General features: G+C 46.5%; 1 protein-coding gene across 1 annotated transcript in view; it reads right to left on the bottom strand.

The window, feature by feature from the left end:
• The window catches only part of NFXL1 (nuclear transcription factor, X-box binding like 1), a 171,261-nt gene that overhangs the window by 3,679 nt on the left and 148,556 nt on the right, over positions 1–19,026 (bottom strand). The window contains exon 22 of the mRNA XM_033946064.1: positions 3,688–3,741. Within this exon, the coding sequence (XP_033801955.1) occupies positions 3,688–3,741 (54 nt within the window). The remainder of the gene's footprint in view (positions 1–3,687; positions 3,742–19,026) is intronic.

The following is a 19,026-nucleotide window of genomic DNA, read 5'->3' as shown; positions in this document are numbered from 1 at the left end:
AAAAGAAAATGAAAAATTTGTATTAAAAAGAGTTACGGAATTGTGCGAGCAATGGAACCCATTACATATTTCTTGGTGGGGGAGAGTTCAAACTATTAAAATGATGATGTTGCCTGTAGTTTGTTAACAAATGAGTATGATACCTATTTATTTTCAGGGGTCCTTTTATAAAAAGCTTAATAGCATATTAACGAAATTTCTTTGGCTTGGTAAAATACCTAGAATAGCTTTAGTAACTTTGCAAAAATCAATTAAGGAGGGAGGGGTAAATTTTCCAAATTTTTATAGGTACCATCAAGCCTATATTTTACGTCAGGGTATGTATTGGATCCTCCCAGAACTTATAGATAATGCACCGGATTGGTTGTATTTGGAATGGCGCCTTATGTTTCCCCTAAATTTAGTTCATCTTCCAAGTATCAACATGCCTAGAAGATACAGAGAAAATAGGATATTAATGGATACTTGGAAAACGTTGAGGTTTATTAGTAAATTAACACCTATCCCAATAAACAAGTCAACTAATCAGTCTTTATGGATAAACTCCAAGATCAAAATTGGCGGAGCTCAAATCCTTTGGAAGAACTGGATAATTGCAGGCATTCGATCTCTAAATGATGTTATTTCAGAAGGTAAACTGCTGGAATTTTCACAATTGCAACATAGATTTGGTCTTAGTAAAACACAAAGTTTTAAATGGTTGCAATTGAAGCAGGCCATTCAGGTTGGGTTCCCTGAATGGAAAACATTGAACAATTAATATAGTTTAGAGTTCTTATGTTTCCAAGCAGACTTCCTAGGGCATCAAGCCGCATTGTGGTATAAATTAATATCTGGATATTTGAATAAAAAACCAAAAAATGGTCTAAGAGACATTTGGCGCATTGAGATTAAGCATCAAATTACTGCATCTCAATGGCCACTAATTTGGTCTTGGAGAATGAGATGTACAGTGTCAGCATCTATGAGACAAACTTGGTTCTTTTTATTACATAGAGCATTCTGGACCCCTACACGTTTGCAAAAATTAGATAGTTCTAAGTCCAATAAATGCTGGCACTGTAATCTGGAACCTGGGACATTGGATCATTTACTGTATCATTGTCCCTACATTAAAAGTTTTTGGAATGCAATTTGGCCACAAATTAATAAATTGATGGAAAATCATATAGCAATATCATATGATACAGTGTTATTTGGAATGATGATGAGGAAAAAAAGTCAAATTTCACCAGAAAATAACAAGCTTTTATTAGTCATGACAGGGGTGGCCATTCAGCATATAACCAATAATTGGAAGAATCATAGAAACCTTAATTATACATTTTGGTGGAATACAATTTGTCATATATTCAAAATGGAAAGAGCAATAGCAATACAAAGAGGGACATATCCTAAATTTATAAAAATATGGGGGCCATTAACAAAATATTGTAGTGAATGAATAGTAGGATTTATCTTCTTCTTTTCGATGTCTTCTTTATGGCACATATGGAGGGGGGTAATGAAAATAATTTTACACAACATGTTATAATATGGTATAAAATATGTATAAGGTGACTGGAAAGTACTTGAAGGGTGGGGGATGGGGGAGGGGATAAAAATATGTTTAGAATATTATGTAATAGATATAAAAGTGATATTGTGTATTCTCTAGTTGTAATTCAAAATTTGTACACTTCATGTAAAATATGAAAATGAATAAAGAATATAAAAAATAAAAAAAAATAAAAAAAATTCTGGGAGGGGGCATTGACCTAAATATAAACTGGGACTCCCATTTTGGGTACCAATTTTTTGGCCCCAAAATCCCGGTTTATATTCAAGTATATATGGTACATTGGTATCCCACAGAGGCAATGCATGCAAACTAGGATCGGTTGCCTTGAGAACTTATCAATCAAACATGGTTATCAGTGCATTTGTCACATATTCTTTTGAAAGCCTGAAGCTCAGTCACATAGCCATGGAGACATCAATGGCCAGAGAATGCTGATAACTTCTTGAAAATATTAGAGTGACCAGACTGGCTACACATTTCTAAATCTCCCTCCCTCCCCCGAAGTTAAAATTTCTCTTGTTCAAGGGTACTGGATACTTCAGGTGAACTTCAACCATTTGCACACCTCCAAGTAGGTACAGTATCTCAACTTCACCTCTCCATGGACAGCATCTCCCCTTTCCCTACCTGGCTAGGATCTGATATCCCCTTCTCTACATTACTGCCGCCTCCTCCAACCTCTTCCTACACTGGTCCTGAACTTATAGAAGATTGAGTATTATAAGGGCCCTATAAGCACAGGTCTGCGCAGAAGCACTGCTGTATCTTTCTCCTCTCCAACAGAAGTCTGACTTGGGAGGGGGGGTAGGTAGGTACAAGGCAGGAATCACTGAGTGCTTGAAGCTCAGGGACAGAAGTGGGGGAGATCAGAAGCACCAGTTCCTGCAGGAAGGTGGCTTTTGTGTGTGTGTCTGGCCCACACCGTCCACTCCCCCAAATTCTGCCATCCTAGATGGACACCCAGTCTACCTGGTGAGAGGACTGGCTCTGCTTCACTACATAGACCTGATAGATAAAAGGGTAACTTAACACTCTGGAAAATATACCTTCCACTGATGTCCAGTCTTATCTTCACAACCTGAAAATTCAACTCCACATTGTAATGTAGGAGTTTCACATAGTCAAATCCTACAAGTGTGTGTGCACTGTGTGTGTGCTTTTGGTGGGATACTAGTGGGCTTGTGTGATGGTAGGTGAAGTTGGTTGCTGGTTTAAGTGGATCCCACCTTCAAAAATAAAATACCCTGTCTCCTTGAAGCCCTCGACACATATTCTAAATTTGCAATGGACAGAGCACTTAACACAGGTATGGCGATCTCAGAAGTTGATTTAGTTAATCTTCTTAAGTCTCCTTAGAGAGAGAGCTATAAATCATGAATTAGTTATTAGAAGCAACTTGTTTTGGAGAAGTTCAGGCTTTAATAAGTCAGAAATGTCCAGATAAATGCATCTAATCAAATCTCTCCCACTATTTAGTGAATATACTTAACCAAAATATTGAAATAGAAATCACAAAGACCTAATTCAGAGCTCACAAAAACAGAAAAAGCAGCTCCTTTAAAAATTGTGATTTTTCATGCAGAAAGATAGATTTTACTATAAACACATAAGCTAAATCTAAATAAATAAAATAAATTTAGCATTGAAAAACTGGACCTTCATATATGGATTGCATAATTGTAGAGAACCAATGTGCATACCATAAATATAATCATCAGTCCATACAAAAATAAAGTAAATGCCCCTTTACCAAAAACATTCTTGAAGTGCAAAAACTGAAATTTAAGCAGTCTTAAATTGAAGTTATTTCTTTAACAGACATATAGACATGCTTTAACACTCTATTGCTCTAGACTAGCCAAGGGTGGTTCTGGGCAACCATACCCCCTTTAAGATCTGACAATAAAAATGATCACACTTATGTGGCAGCCCCATAAGTTCCTCATGGCTAGATGCCTATGGGCAGCAGGAATGAGAGTGAGGCAAGTAAAAACCATCAGATTTACTTATCTTCAAATGAGAAATCAGTATCCCAGCCTCAAATTATGCACCATAAAATTACTTAGTGGATGGCTCATGCTATAATACGGGCATCAAGAGAATTACTTCATTTCTGTACAGCATACCTGCTGTCTGCGCTTTTCCTCTTCAACAGCAGCTTTTTCTTCTGCGGCTTTAATCTACAGATAGAAAGAGATAAACATACTCATGAGTGACTAACATAACAAAGGGAAAAAAACACCAAAGCTCAGTGTTCTGTAGTCAAAGTAGTGTGCTTGCCTTTTGTGCGAACCCATCAAAAGTATAGAATTAGTGACAAATTAGTTGTTCCCCTCCCTAAGGCCCCCAACCACCATGGCTGCTATATCAGCTCTGTCATCTTCCTCCACTTTCTTTACAGCTTTGAAAACAGCTTATTGCAATGCCACCTGGAACCTGCTTGGATGTTCAGACTAAGGGCTAGATGCACTAAAGTCAGTGATCGTCACTAAACCTTTTTTCACAGCTTTAGTGACGATAGCACAGTTACTTACCGTAACAGGTGTTATCCAGGGACAGCAGGCATATATTCTCACATGTGGGTGACGTCATCTACGGAGCCCCAGCGCGGACAGCTTTTCAAGCAAACTTGATTGAAGTTTCAAGTTTGCTATGCTGCACCACGCATGTGCATGCCTTCTTGTCCTCTAGAGGGCGCATCCCCACCTCGTGGTCCTCAGTTCCATAGCCAGCAAAGAAGCCATCCCCGGGGAGGAGGGCGGGTTGTGAGAATATATGCCTGCTGTCCCTGGATAACACCTGTTACGGTAAGTAACTGTGCTTTATCCCAGGACAAGCAGGCATGATATTCTCACATGTGGGTGACCTCCAAGCCAACCAAAAAAGGGCAGGTGGGAGGATGGCAATTTAGGAAAACAGGTTACGCAAAACCGACTGGCCAAACCGGCCGTCGCTTCTGGACAACGTATCCAGACAGTAGTGGGCGGTGAAAGTATGAACCGAAGACCAAGTGGCAGCCTTGCAGATGTCCTCCACCGGAGTAGACCGGAGGAAAGCAACAGAAGCTGCCATCGCTCGGACCTTATGTCCCGTGACCCGACCATGCAACTCGAGACCAGCCTGAGCGTAGCAAAAGGAAATACAAGCAGCCAACCAGTTGGACAAGGTGCGCTTGGAAACAGGACGTCCCAATCGATTAGGATCAAAGGACAAAAATAATTGAGGAACCTTCCGATGAGACTCGGTGCGTTGAAGATAAAAAGCCAATGCCCTCTTACAGTCAAGCGTATGAAGTGCCGCCTCTCCCGGGTGAGAGTGGGGCTTCGGAAAAAACACCGGAAGAACAATGGACTGATTGAGGAGGAAATCAGACACAACCTTAGGTAAAAATTTAGGATGGGTGCGAAGAACCACCTTGTCATGATGGAACACAGTAAAGGGCGGGTCCGCAACCAAAGCATGCAGTTCGCTAATCCGCCGAGCGGACGTGAGCGCAAGCAAAAAGATCACCTTCCAAGTGAGAAACTTAAGATGAGATTTATCAATAGGCTCGAAAGGAGGTTTCATCAGTTGAGCCAAAACCACATTAAGATCCCAAACTACAGGAGGAGGTTTCAAAGGAGGATTAACATTCACTAGACCCCTCATGAAACGAACCACCAGAGGATGAAGAGAGAGAGACCGACCCTCGAGATGCCGATGGAAAGCAGCAATCGCACTGAGATGCACCCTAATGGAAGTCGTCTTCAGCCCAGACCTGGACAAATGCAACAAATATTCCAGAACCGAAGACACCGGAACCGAACTCGGATCCAGATGGTTCGAGGAACACCAGGAAGAAAATCTGGTCCACTTCTGAGAGTAACAAAGCCTAGTCGAGACCTTGCGCGAGGCTTCCAGAACCTCCCTCACAGACTGAGAAACCTGTGAAGTCATGGGGAAAGGAACCAAGCCGTCAGATGTAAAGACTGAAGAATGGGATGCAACAGCGAACCCCGACTCTGAGACAGCAGAGAGGGAAAAACAGGCAGAAGCAGAGGCTCCCTGACACTGAGTTGAAGGAGCAGGGAGAACCAGTGCTGACGAGGCCAACGAGGCGCAATGAGAATCATCGTGGCTCTGGATGACTTGAGATGAACCAGCATCCTCAAGATCAGAGGAAAAGGAGGAAACACATAAAGGAACCTCCCCCTCCAGTCGAGAAGAAAGGCATCTGCCTCGAGACGGTCCGGTGCATACATCCGAGAACAATAGAGGGGCAGTTTGTGAGTCTCCGGGGAGGCAAACAGATCCACCTGAGGAGTCCCCCAGCGGTCGAAGACCTCGCGCAGAACTCGGGAGTTTAGCGACCACTCGTGTGGCTGGAGAAGACGACTGAGTTTGTCGGCCAGACAATTCTTCTCTCCCTGAATGTAAACCGGCCGCAGGAAGATGTTCTGGGAGACCGCCTATTCCCAAAGGCGCAGGGCTTCCCGGCACAGAGCCCAAAAGCCCGTTCCCCCTTGTTTGTTCACATAATACATGGCCACCTGGTTGTCCGTCTGCACGAGAACTACCTGATCGTGCAGCAGGTGGCAGAACGCTCGAGCAGCCAGGAAAATGGCACGAAATTCTAAAACATTGATGTGACAACTCCGGTCCTCTGCCGACCATAGACCCTGAGTCCGTAGACCGTCCAGATGAGCTCCCCACGCATACTCCGAAGAGTCCGTGGTCAGGACCTTGCGATGCGGAGGAACGAGAAAGAGCAAACCCCCGGAAAGATTGGAAGAGTTGGTCCACCAACGGAGCGAGCGTCTCAAGGAAGGAGTCACAGTTATAGGGGAGGAGACAGGGTCCCGATCCTGACGCCACTGGGAGGCCAAGGTCCACTGAGGAAGCCTCAGGTGCAAACGGGCGAACGGAGTGACATGGACCGTTGACGCCATGTGGCCCAGCAGTACCATCAGGCGCTGCGCCGAAACTGAGGGTAGCAGCGAAACCTGTCGACTTAAGCGAAGCAGGGCCTCCATCCGTGGCGGGGGGAGGAACGAACGAAGGCGAACCGTGTCCAGCACGGCCCCGATAAACTGAAGGGATTGAGCCGGGCACAACTGAGACTTGGGGAAGTTCACTTCGAACCCCAGACGTTGAAGGAAGATGATAGTCTGACGGGTCGCTGAAATAACCCCTTCCTTGGAGGACGCCTTGATCAACCAATCATCCAGGTAGGGGAAGACCTGCAGCCCCCGAGATCTCAGGGCTGCCGCGACCACCACCATACACTTCGTGAAGACTCGAGGGGACGAAGCCAGCCCAAAGGGGAGGACCCGATACTGGAGGTGCAACCCCCCCACCTGAAACCTGAGGAACTTGCGGAAGGCGGGATGCACCGGAACATGAGTATATGCCTCCTTCAGGTCCAGTGAGCACATCCAGTCCCCCGATTCCAACAGAGGGTACAGGACTGGAAGGGACAACATACGGAACTTCTCCCGGACAAGGAACTTGTTGAGCCTCCGGAGGTCCAGAATGGGGCGCAAGTCCCCTGTCTTCTTCGGGACCAAAAAGTAACGGGAGTAAAACCCCCGTCCCCTTTGGTCGGGGGGCACTGGCTCCACCGCCCGGAGACTCAACAAGGACCTGGCTTCTGACAGGAGAAGAGGAAGCTGGTCTCGACAGCCAAGAGAAGCCCCCGGCGGATGTTCTGGCGGCAAGGCTAAGAAGTTTAGCGAGTAACCCTCGGAGATGATCCGGAGCACCCAAGCGTCCGACGTGATCTCGGCCCAGGCTGGAAGAAAGGCCTGCAATCGACCCCCGATATGAAGGGGATCCTTCGACAGTGCGGAGGGGGCCTGCCCCCAACCGCGCATCACGTCAAAAAGACGGAGTCGGCTTAGACGCCCCTTGCGCCTGAGGCTTTGGTTGGGACGCTCTGCCCTGCTGAGGGGGACGCCGGGGCAGAGGCCTCGAGAAAGCCGGCGTAGACTTCTGCGGGTATTGCCGCGGAGGAGGTCTAAACGGCTTCTGCAGCGGGGCCCGGAGTTTAGGACGGACCAATGAGGCGATAGAGCGCTCATGTTCCGACAAGCGTTTGGTCGCCGCCTCCAAGGACTCATCGAACAACTCGGAGCCCACACGTGGAAGATTGGCCAGACGTTCTTGCAAGTTCGGGTCTATATCCAGGGTACGAAGCCACGCGAGACGGCGCATCGCCACCGCAAAGGCGGATACACGAGAGGCCAACTCAAACGCGTCGTAAACTGCGTGAAAAAGGTAGAGACGCAGCTGGGACAAATTGGCCATAAAGGTACCAAAATCCCCCTTATGGGAATCCGGCAGGACCCCATAATACCTGGGCAACGCCTTCACCATCTGCCTTAAATAGGATGAGAAGGTGAATGCGTAATTAAGAACCCTGGCAGCCATCATGGAGTTGGAATAGAGGCGACGACCAAACTTGTCCAGGGTCCGACCCTCCCGCCCGGGGGGAACCGCCGCAGAGACCCTAGACGGCTGGGACTTCTTCAACATCGACTCCACCAGCAACGACTGGTGGGACAGCTGCGCTTTATCGAAGCCCTTGCAAGGGACTGTGCGATACTTAGACTCCATCTTTGATGGAACTGCTGTGACTGTAAGAGGGGAGTCCAAGTTCCTCAGGAAGGTCTGGTGGAGAACCTTGTTGAGAGGCAGCCGAGGAGTCTCTCTAGGGGGAGAGGGCAAATCCTACTCCTCCAAAAATTCCTTCGTGTAATGCGAACCTGACGCCAGATCAAGGTCCAAAGCCCTCCCCATATCAAGCACAAATCTCGAAAAGGAGGAGGGCTTCGAAGGCGGAGAGGGAGATCGAGAAATCCTCGTCGCCAAGAAGGAAGGGGAAGCCTCACGGGAGTAACGAGGTTCCTTACCCGTGCCAGACCCCGAACCCCAAGAAGCCGCACCAAGCGACCTCGACGGGGTCGGGGACCGCCCACGCCCCGAGGAACCCCTGCGGGAAGTCCCCAGGGTATGGGACACCGAGGCACGCCCCTTCCGACTCGGTGAAGAATCCCTCGAACGCTCAACCTCGGAGGAGCGGAAAAGCCTCGGATTATCGAGGCGGAGCTCCGAGACACGTAGCGTCTCAGCCCCGGTCGGCGAGGAGCGACTGCGCCTCTGAGGAGACCCGCGGAAACGCTTGGGCTTCCTTGGCCGGTGCTTCGCCCGAGGCCGACCCGAGGGCGAGGAGCCCCGGGAGGACCTCGACGAGGAAGAGGTGGAAGAGATCCTCCGAACTCTCCGCACCTTGTCCCGAGGCCGCACACTCCGATCCGGTTGGTCGACCGAGGTCGAGGGCAAGGTCGGGGTCGAGGCCGGAGCCACCCTGGGGGCCGAAGTCGAGGGCACCGAGACCGAGGCCGCCGAAGCCGGGGCACTTGGGGCTGAAGCCGGCTGCAGGTGCGCTAAGGCGCCGGACAGCTCCGAGGCAATGAGGGCACAGAGCAAGTCCTGAAACACCGGGACCCCCATCATGGCCGGTAGATCCGGGGCCGGCGGGTGCTCCCTTGAGGGCGACCTCGGTCTCGAGTATTCCCTCGGGGCACCCGACTTCGACGCTCGGGGCGGGGCCGAGGACGACCCACCCACCCCCGTCGAGGATCCCGAGCATGGCTTCTTCGAAGTCGGAGCTGAGGAAGGAAGAGAGGACTTACCCCCTGTCGACTTCGAGGTTGAGGACGCCAGCTTCGAGGAAGCAGAATGCCTCGGCGAGGCCGAGGTCAAGGCCGGGGCCAAAGCCGGAGTCGACAGCAAAGAGCTCCGCCATTCTGGCACGACGGCGGCGGAGAGCTCTAGGCTGAAAAGTTGAGCACCTGGGACAGGAATCGGTGGGGTGCTCGGGACCCAGGCAAAGTAAGCACCACCGGTGGGGATCGGTGAGAGAGAGTAGCCGATCGCACCGGGTGCACTTTTTAAAGCCCATCAAAGGACGGGACATGAAACCGAAAAACGGCCGGGAACGGAAGGAGGTCCCGCGGCCGCGGCTACCGGGAGCCCCCGGAGCCGAACGAAAATCTGTGGGGGTTTTTTGGGGTTTTTTTCGATGATAAACAAACACACGAATAAAATAATAAAGAAAACAAGCACAGCGACCGAGAAAAACGACTCAGACGCAGTGTCAGAAGGCACAAAAAAGAGAGCACAATTTCCACAGGGCTTCTGGCTCCGCGGAAAAAACTGAACTGAGGACCACGAGGTGGGGATGCGCCCTCTAGAGGACAAGAAGGCATGCACATGCGTGGTGCAGCATAGCAAACTTGAAACTTCAATCAAGTTTGCTTGAAAAGCTGTCCGCGCTGGGGCTCCGTAGATGACGTCACCCACATGTGAGAATATCATGCCTGCTTATCCTGGGATAACGCTTTTACCGACCCGATGTACAAAATGACTCACCACATGTTTTTTTCCCCTCAATCATCCATTTTCTGATCCAGCCATGAAAATTAGCTAAAACCCCAAGAAAAGTAGCCAAGCAATTGATCCACTAACTTTGCTTGGCTAAGGGGGAAAAAAATCCCAAAACCAGGGGTTTTACCTATCGGAAAAAACTGACTGGTCTAGACCTAAGACAGGATGGCCTTGAAACTGGAGGGACTGTGTTTCCTCCAGTTCCCAATGTCTACCAAAGGCACAGTGGGGTTCGGGGGAGCATCCGGTGGCAGGAGGGGAATGGGCATCCCTCCTGCCTTTTCTTGGGGGGGGAGGAAGAGGGAGGTCAGTGGCGCAGGGGGTCCAGGACAGGGAAGGGGCATGGCGCGGGGGTATTCGGCCAGGCAGGAAGGAGTGGGTATCCCTCTTGCCATTTTCGCTGCCATGGAGGGGGTGGGGGGGTTGCGGTGCTGGTTCTTTGGGGGTATTTCATTGGGGAGGACCATCAATGTGGTTGGGACTTTTTTTATGGGGCAGACTGTGCGTGTTTAACACACACACAACATCTGTGCCATTAAAAGAAAAGAAGCCCTAACAGCAGTGACAGGAAGCTGCTTCCCCTGTCACTGCAGTTAGAGCTCTGCCCATGTGTCAATTGCTTACTGTGCGATTGATCTGTCAGGTTTGCATGCAAACTTGGTAACGCATCGCTCGCTAGTTCACAATCGGACAGAGAATCGGCCAACAGCAATCCAGTTGGTGTCTTTAGTGCATCCAGGCCTAAGTCATGCTTCCACATCTGCAATGATCTTGAGGTGGCAGTAGAGGTGGGAATGAAGTGGGAACAGCCCTTGAAAGTCAGTCACAAATGAATTAAGAGCTAGATGGACTAAAAACAGCGACTTGATCGCTGTTGGCCGATTTTCCGGCCAATTCTCCAGCAGCGATCAATGCACTATCAAGTTTGCACATATACTCATCACAGTACTGAAAGCAAAGATTTTCCACAGAGTGTACAGCTATGTACTAGCATGAAAAGATCTGTTGAAATTATCTCCCCCCTACTTATTAGGTATATAAATATGTAGCAGGAACCCTGAAACAAAAATGAAAACTTAGCAAGTAATGTGGAGGGAGAGTAGCCTAATGATTAGTGCTGTGGGTTTTAATCCTGGCAAACTAGTTTTGATTCCCACTGCAGATCCTTCTGACAATGGGCAAGTCACTTAATCCTCCATTGCCCCAGGCAGTGGCGTAGTAAGGAGGGCGGCGCGGAGGGGAAGACAGTCGGCCCTGGGAACCGTCTTGGTAAAGGCGCTGGCACCCCTCCTCCTCTCTGCCCCCTGTTCCTTTCCCCGCTGCTGCGCACGCGCCTTCACTTACCCCCACCATATCTCTATCTCTTCGCTGGCGCAAGCAGCAACTCCAACCTGCTGCTCGCACCAGCATCGGCTCACCCTCTGATGTCTCTTCTGGGTCACATGCCTAGGAAGTGACGTGAGAGGGAGAGACACCGCCGACAGCAAGTTGGTAATCCTGCTCGTGCCGGGGAAGTTAAAAGAGGTATGAGATAGGGAAGGTGTGCATGTGCGTGGCAGGGGTGGGATGGGGAAGGAGTGGGGGCGGGCACCTCTCACCCTCGCTATGCCACTGGTCCCAGGTACAAGAGCTTAGATTGTGAACCCACTAGGGACAGAGAAAGTACCTGTATATAATGTGTACAGTACTGCATACATCTAATAGCGCTATAGAAATGATTAGTAGTAGAAGCAGCTTAGCACTGAGAACTTTGCCTGCTTGCTAGGAAATTCCTGCATACTGAGTAGCCTACTCAAGTTTTCAGAAGCACCCTATAAAACAGTGGTCTCAAACTTGCAGCCCGGGAACCACATGCGGCCCGCCCGCCAGTTACTATTTTGAGGCCCTCGGTATGTTTATCATAATCACAAAAGTAAAATAAAACAGTTTCTCGATCATATGTCTCTTTAGCTATAAATTACAATATTATTATTAAAACTTAGCTTAAATGAAAGATTTATAAAGATAAAGAGTTTTACCTCATACAAAATTGTCATTTCTTTAATAAGACATTAACTATTTTTTCTGAGGCCCTCCAAGTACCTACAAATCTAAAATGTGGCCCTGCAAAGGGTTTGAGTTCTAGACCACTGCTATAAAACTTAGTTCCTGCCTATCCAGAACAGAGGCATCGCTATGGGTGGACCTGGATGAGTACAGGGCCATCCATTCTTGGTTCAAGCCCACCTAGTCTCACAGCCAGTCAAGTGTAAGGTACCAAATCAAGTATTAATACACTAGTGGATCAGCTCAGTCATATGAAATCTGTACTGGCCCTATCAACCTAGTGCAGCTCTCTCCCTTCCTCTCCCTTTATTTTTTTTTTAACTGGTCTGCTCTGTTCTTGCTTCTGTCCTGCTGCATCAGCCCCCTTGCCTGCCTTGTTTGCAGCTGTTCCTAAGCATGGATTCAGCTCCAGGTGCCAATTTCTCCCATTCCAGCATATCTATTATCCTTTCCAGGCTTCCCATACCTGGCTGATCAGCCATTGAATACACGTGTCTCTGGCTAGATCTATACACAAAAAAGAGTGCACCGCTGTTTCCTGATCTACCTACATAAGTTGGTTACTGACATAACCTGCCTGGAGCTCTGAAACTAGAACATGCCCACCAATTCACTTGTGGCCGGTGGTGTAGCTCTGCCTCCCCTGCCTTCTAGTGAAATAAATCCTAAATCTCATTATAGTTTTGTGCTGTAGTAGCACAAGTCAGTGCCAGCAGCACTCCCTTGGTCCCTTCACTGATTACCAGGTTTTTTTTTTTATTATTATTTGTTTATTCAATTTTATCAATACAAACAAGCAATACATTACTTGTATTTCAGATTAACATAAGTTATTAAAAAGAAAACTTATAAACCAATTCCACTTAAATCAGTGTTTTGGTTATTCATTTATACTTTCAATATATTTAGTCCACAATCTTTTAAAAGAGATTCTTAGCAAAGAAAATTAACAATAGAAACAATCTTATCCAACCTAGAAAGCGGCAATTATCTGCGGTGCTACAGCCATTCATGGCAGGTTATACATTCTCAGTCATAGGCACTACTTGCTCTTTGGATTCTATAAATCCTACTAGTTGTTTAGGTTCAAAAAACAAGTAATTCTTATTCTGATAGGAGACAAAACATTTTACAGGAAATTTCAATAGAAAATTTGCCCCCAAGGCAAGGACTCTTGGCCTTAATGCCAAGAATTCTTTCCTACGCCTCTGGGATCTTAAAGACATGTCAGGAAATATTCGAACATTAGAACCTAAAAACTGATCATTGATATGACGAAAATACAAACGCAATATATATTCTCTATCACTTTCCAAAGCGAGAGTTATTAACAGGGTTTTCCTTTCCGTTATAACCTCCAAGGAGTTTTCCAGAAAAGTTGTTAAGTTCATATTTTCATTGTTGGTCCCTTGAATCTCATTAGGAGTGGAAACTTCCACAGGTCTCTTGATTTGAAAATAATTAGCTCTAACAATAGGTGGCAAACTTTCAATAGGAATAAGCAAAATTTCCTTGAAATACTTTCTTGCCATCTCCATTGGTGAAATTAAGGGACTTTTTGGAAAATTTAGGAGTCTCAAGTTATTTTTCCTTAATTGGTTCTCGAAACTTTCCATTTTTCTAGCAATAAATGTTCTTTCTTTTACTAATTCCAAGTCCAATGTTTCCATTCCACAAATTCTTGACTCCTGTTTTTCTATTTTCTCATTTAAATCTTTAAGGGCCAAACCCTGTTGCTCCACTTTAGAGTGGATAGTCCCATAGTCAGTATTTAAAGTGGAAAAAGACATTTTGAGGTTAGCGTCCATAACTGAAATAGCCTGCCATAAAGCCTCCATATCAATTACCTTAGGCTTCTCCAACACCCCAAAAGTGATCTTACTTCCTCCCGAAGCTCCTCTCTCCTCTCCTGCAGTGTGGGTAAGCTGTCGGTGTACTGCAGCTTCTTCTTCGGCTCCAGATGAACTTGGAGTTACCAGCCCTCCTTCACTGAGGATCAAAGACTCCTCCCGGGTCCATGATGCATCAGGAACTCCCAGTACTGCACTGCTTCCAGGTTGTGGGGGTGGATGCCTCTATTCCGGGCTTAACATCGCCCGAAGCTGCTGGCTGAGTTCGCCCGACGAATTCGGGCTCACCCCTGAAGTAGCCACCGCTGATTCGCCCGATCGGGCCAAAGCCTCCTCAATTGTGCTCTGCACCAGACGCGGTGCCGCTACCGCCGCTGGAGGGTTGCCGCGGAGGGCTCCTTTTCTCTTACCCATGTTGAGGTAAGAGAACTGCTAATTCAATGGAAATAGCAACGCCGGCCGAGAACAAGAGAGGGAGCCTCACTCTCAGGCGTCCGCTCTCATCGCCATCTTGAATCTCTCTCACTGATTACCAGGTTAAACAAAACAAAAAACAATCTCATAGAAACATGATGGTAAATAAAGACCAAATGGCCCATCCAGTCTGCCCATCTGCAATAACCATTATCTCTCACTCTGTTTAAGAGATCCCACGTGCCCATCCCACGCTTTCTTGAATTCAGACACAGTCTGTCTCCACCACCTCTTCCAGGAGACTATTCCACGCATCTATCACCCTTTCTGTTAAAAAAGTATTTCTTTAGATTTCTCCTGAGCCTGTCATCTCTTATCTTCATCCAGAGCTTCCTTTCAAATGAAAGACTCAATTCATGCGCATTTATACTACCATAGCTATTTAAATGTCTATATCATCTCTCCCCTCTCCTGCCCTTCCTCCAAAGTACCACAACAATACACTCCAGATATTGCCAAAAATCCTACTATAGAGATAACACAAAAAGGCAACTTAGTCACATCAAGGTTTGTATGGGGGACGCTCAGGGCACCAAAAATGGCTCACAACTTACTAACCAACATATAATAAATATGGTGTAGATAAAGAGTGAAGGGTGCTCTCAGTGTGAACCATCAGTGATAGGAGCGCAGCTCCGACACTTCACTTCTGGGTCAAGGCGGTAAGCCTCCACCCCCACACCATCATCGAGCACCCTAAGTGTGCTGCAAATTAAAGGGACAAGAGTCCACTAAATCAATCAAATCAATCAATCAAAGTGAGTAAATCAAACTCAACACAAACAACCTGGGCGACCCACAAACAAACCCTGCCAGCCAGACCCCCCGAATCACACGACGAAATCACAAATTGCCATACCAAAAAATACCAAATAAATACAATACTTATCTGAAAACCATCTCACAAACTGATAAACACAAAACCGCGCCAGGAGAAAAAGGTTCAACCACGCTGGTTTCGGGAGGAGCCCTTCTTCAGGAACCTGACCCCCGACGAAACACAAACGGAGAGGTCGGCTGGAGGGCGGTGTGCCCGGGCGGAAGGACACACACGCCTAAAATGGATCCAAAGGCGACGTCATGCACCAACCAACCAATCATACTACCACATACGAACCAATCACACACCAGGGCACCAACACGCCCATGAACACACAATCCACACAAAGACCCAAGAAAAAAGAAGAAGAAAGAGAAAACACATGACCCATCCTAAAACATCCAGCGAGAAAAACCCCCACTGAAACCTGAAACCCAAAACCAAGGACCTGTTAGATAATGGTGTTCCATTCCACACTTTCATTAAGACCATTGTATTTATTTGGTATGGTAATTTGTGATTTCGTCGTGTGATCCGGGGGGTCTGGCTGGCAGGGTTTGTTTGGGGGTCGCTCAGGTTGTTTGTGTTGAGTTTGATTTACTCACTTTGATTGATTTGATTGATTTAGTGGACTCTTGTCCCTTTAATTTGCAGCATACTTAGGGTGCTCGATGATGGTGTGGGGGTGGAGGCTTACCGCCTTGACCCAGAAGTGAAGTGTCGGAGCTGCGCTCCTATCACTGATGGTTCACACTGAGAGCACCCTTCACTCTTTATCTACACCATATTTATTATATGTTGGTTAGTAAGTTGTGAGCCATTTTTGGTGCCCTGAGCGTCCCCCATACAAACCTTGATGTGACTAAGTTGCCTTTTTGTGTTATCTTCCTCCAAAGTATACAGATTGAGATCTTTAAGTCCATCCCCATACGCCTTATGGCGAAGACCACACACACCATTTTAGTAGCCTTTCTAAAGCAGATTACATCCTTTTAATACATTTTTGAAGGTGCAACCTCCAGAATTGTACACAATATTCTAAATGAGATCTCACCAAAGTCTTATACAGGGGCATCAATACCTCTTTTTTCTACTGGCCATACCTCTCCCTATACACCCTAGCATCCTTCTAGCTTTTGCTGTCACCTTTTCAACCTGTTCGGCAACCTTAAGATCATCGCATACAATCACACCAAAGTCCCGCTCTTCTGTCATGCACATAAGTTCTTCACCCCTAAACTGTACCGTTCCTTTGGGTTTTTGCAGCCCAAATGCATGACCTTGCATTTCATAACATTAAATTTTAGCTACCAAATTTCAGAACATTCTTCAAGCTTCACTAAGTCTTTCTTTATGTTATTCACATCATCTGGGGTGCCTACTTTATTGCAGATTTTGGTATCATCCGCAGGGGCAAATCTTACCTGACAGCCCTTCAGCAATATCGCTTATAAAAATGTTAAAAAGAACAGGCCCAAGAACAGAACATCCCTTTCCTCAGAACGATCTCCATTGACCACTACACTCTGTCACCTTCCATTCAACCAGGGCTAAGCTGAGAAAGATATGGGGAAGCCACTGCTTGCCCTGTATTGGTAGCATGGAATATTGCTACACCTTGGGTTTTCGCCAGGTACTAGTGACCTGGATTGGCAACCGTAAGAACGGGCTACTGGGCTTGATGGACCATTGGTCTGACCCAGTAAGGCTATTCTTATGTTCTTATTAAATGTAAGAGGGTAGGAAAGGGCTAGCATAAGACCAATCTCTTTTTAGATCTGTAATTCATCAAGTCACTAGGACTTGAACATGAGTCGATTACACCTAATGAATGAAAGGAAAGGGCGGGGAAGATGCTGGATTGCAGAGCATAGGGAAAAAACAAGGATTTTGGGCTTGAAGGGATGCTACAGAAGAAAAAGAAATGCTGGACTACTGGACAATTTTTGTATCTTTTTGCCACCTTTTCTCGGTCTCTGATTGCATTACTGTGATGTCTACTAACCATCTCTTTAGCTACTGGGTTCTATACTCATGGTTTATTAGTGTTTGTGTGATACATGTAAGGGGGAGGCTTTAATGCTGATCAGAACAATTGTGTTCCCCTCCACTTTCCCTTCCCCCAATTTACTCATATTCTAAAGAATTGGAATACAGTACTCCCCCGAAATTCACGGGGGTTCCATTCCAGGAACACCAGCGAATTTCGAAAAACCACAAATACGGTTTTTCAGTTGATCGAAGGCAGAAGAGGGCAGCTGGGGCGCCGGCGGGTACTTAAATTGTACTTACGAAGCTGGCCACATTTTCCAACCACCTCTTCCTGGTACTAAAGTCATGGTTACACCAATCAGGAGCTGCTTTGATATAACTTTAGTACCAGAAAGAGGTGGTCGGAAAATACTGTGAATTACGGAGTCTGCAATTTGCGAACCGCAAATTCGTGGGGGTTTACTGTACTAACAATAACAAATATGTGCACTTACACACACATGTACTGTATCAACTTCTTTATTTATTAATTTGAGGACATGAATGGAGGTTGCAGGGAAGTAGACTCAGGAGTAATGTCAGGAAATACTTTTTCACAGAGAGGGTGATATATGCTTGAGAACCAGAGGCAAGTCCAAATCAGTGAACAAATTCAAAAATGTGTGGAATAGACACAGGAGATGCTTAGAAGATGGACACGCCAACATGGAGCAGTGGGAGCTCAGCTTGATGCTGGATAGACTTGTACAGTCTCTGTGTCTCGCATGTGGCAAGAGACTAAGAAAATCCAGTTTCGGGGATCGGAGTCTGATGCGGACAGAATTGTCCAGTATGTGTCCTTGTTATACCCCAGCATATTACTGATAATTTTGTTCAGAATATTATATGTCTACTCAAGTCTGCTTACCTGAACTCCTGAACCTTAGTGTTACCTTGACAACATCAAATGCTTTACTAAGAACCCAACAGCTTTTCCCTAAATTCAGTTGCCTGCGTACCACTCAAATAACATCAGTAAGGACAGACCTGGGTGTTACCAAAACAGAGAACAAAAGAGCAAGACCAGCCGTTTACTAGTCCCTGCAACACCTCATTAACGCCAGATGGGACCTGAATGTTATCCAAACAAAGGAACTGGCCAGGGGGGTAACTGAAATTCAGCATGCTACCGATATGAATCCACAAGTCTGTTTATCTGACATTTTGACCTCTTTGACCTGAATGTTGCCCAAACAACTTCAAAGGGACCGACCTGGGGTGTGCCTGAATCAAAGGACGCTGTTACTGCAGGACCAGCTGTTTAACTTAGCAGCTTATAAGGACGGAATTCTGCTCCTAGAATCCAGAATCCTAGCCGGCTATCCAAGACGTCAGGTCTAAAGGGGCAGACTCCTGTGTCCTACTCGCCTATCCATTGAGGGATTCCGAATGGTGAAGGGAGGGTTTACGTGAGATACGGTGATGCTAATTTATTCTTATATATATATATATATATATATATATTAAAGTGTTATTGTTTATGCTTTATATTGTCTGTGTGTTTTTCTGAGTATCTCTGATCATCCCACTTGACAGAAATTAGTGGCGGAACAAATTGGTACCAGAAGTGGGGTTAATCTAATGATGTCAGAAAAACTAACTAGGCAACAAGGGGTTGAGGAGCAGGCTCCCAATCCCTCCATTCCAAATGAGAATGAAATTATGGGAACATTAATGGCCACTGAGTGGTCTGTAAAAGCAGGATTGTGTGAATCCTGTACTTTTGGAAGTGGGGATCCACATGAATTATGTGCCTCCTTACAAAAGGTGAAAATCTCAAAAGGAGAAGAGCAAGAAGTAATTTCTAGACAAGGAAG

The sequence above is a fragment of the Geotrypetes seraphini genome, chromosome 1, assembly GCF_902459505.1.
Source record: "Geotrypetes seraphini chromosome 1, aGeoSer1.1, whole genome shotgun sequence".
NCBI lineage: Eukaryota > Metazoa > Chordata > Amphibia > Gymnophiona > Dermophiidae > Geotrypetes > Geotrypetes seraphini.
This window is presented reverse-complemented; position numbering and strand designations above follow the sequence as displayed.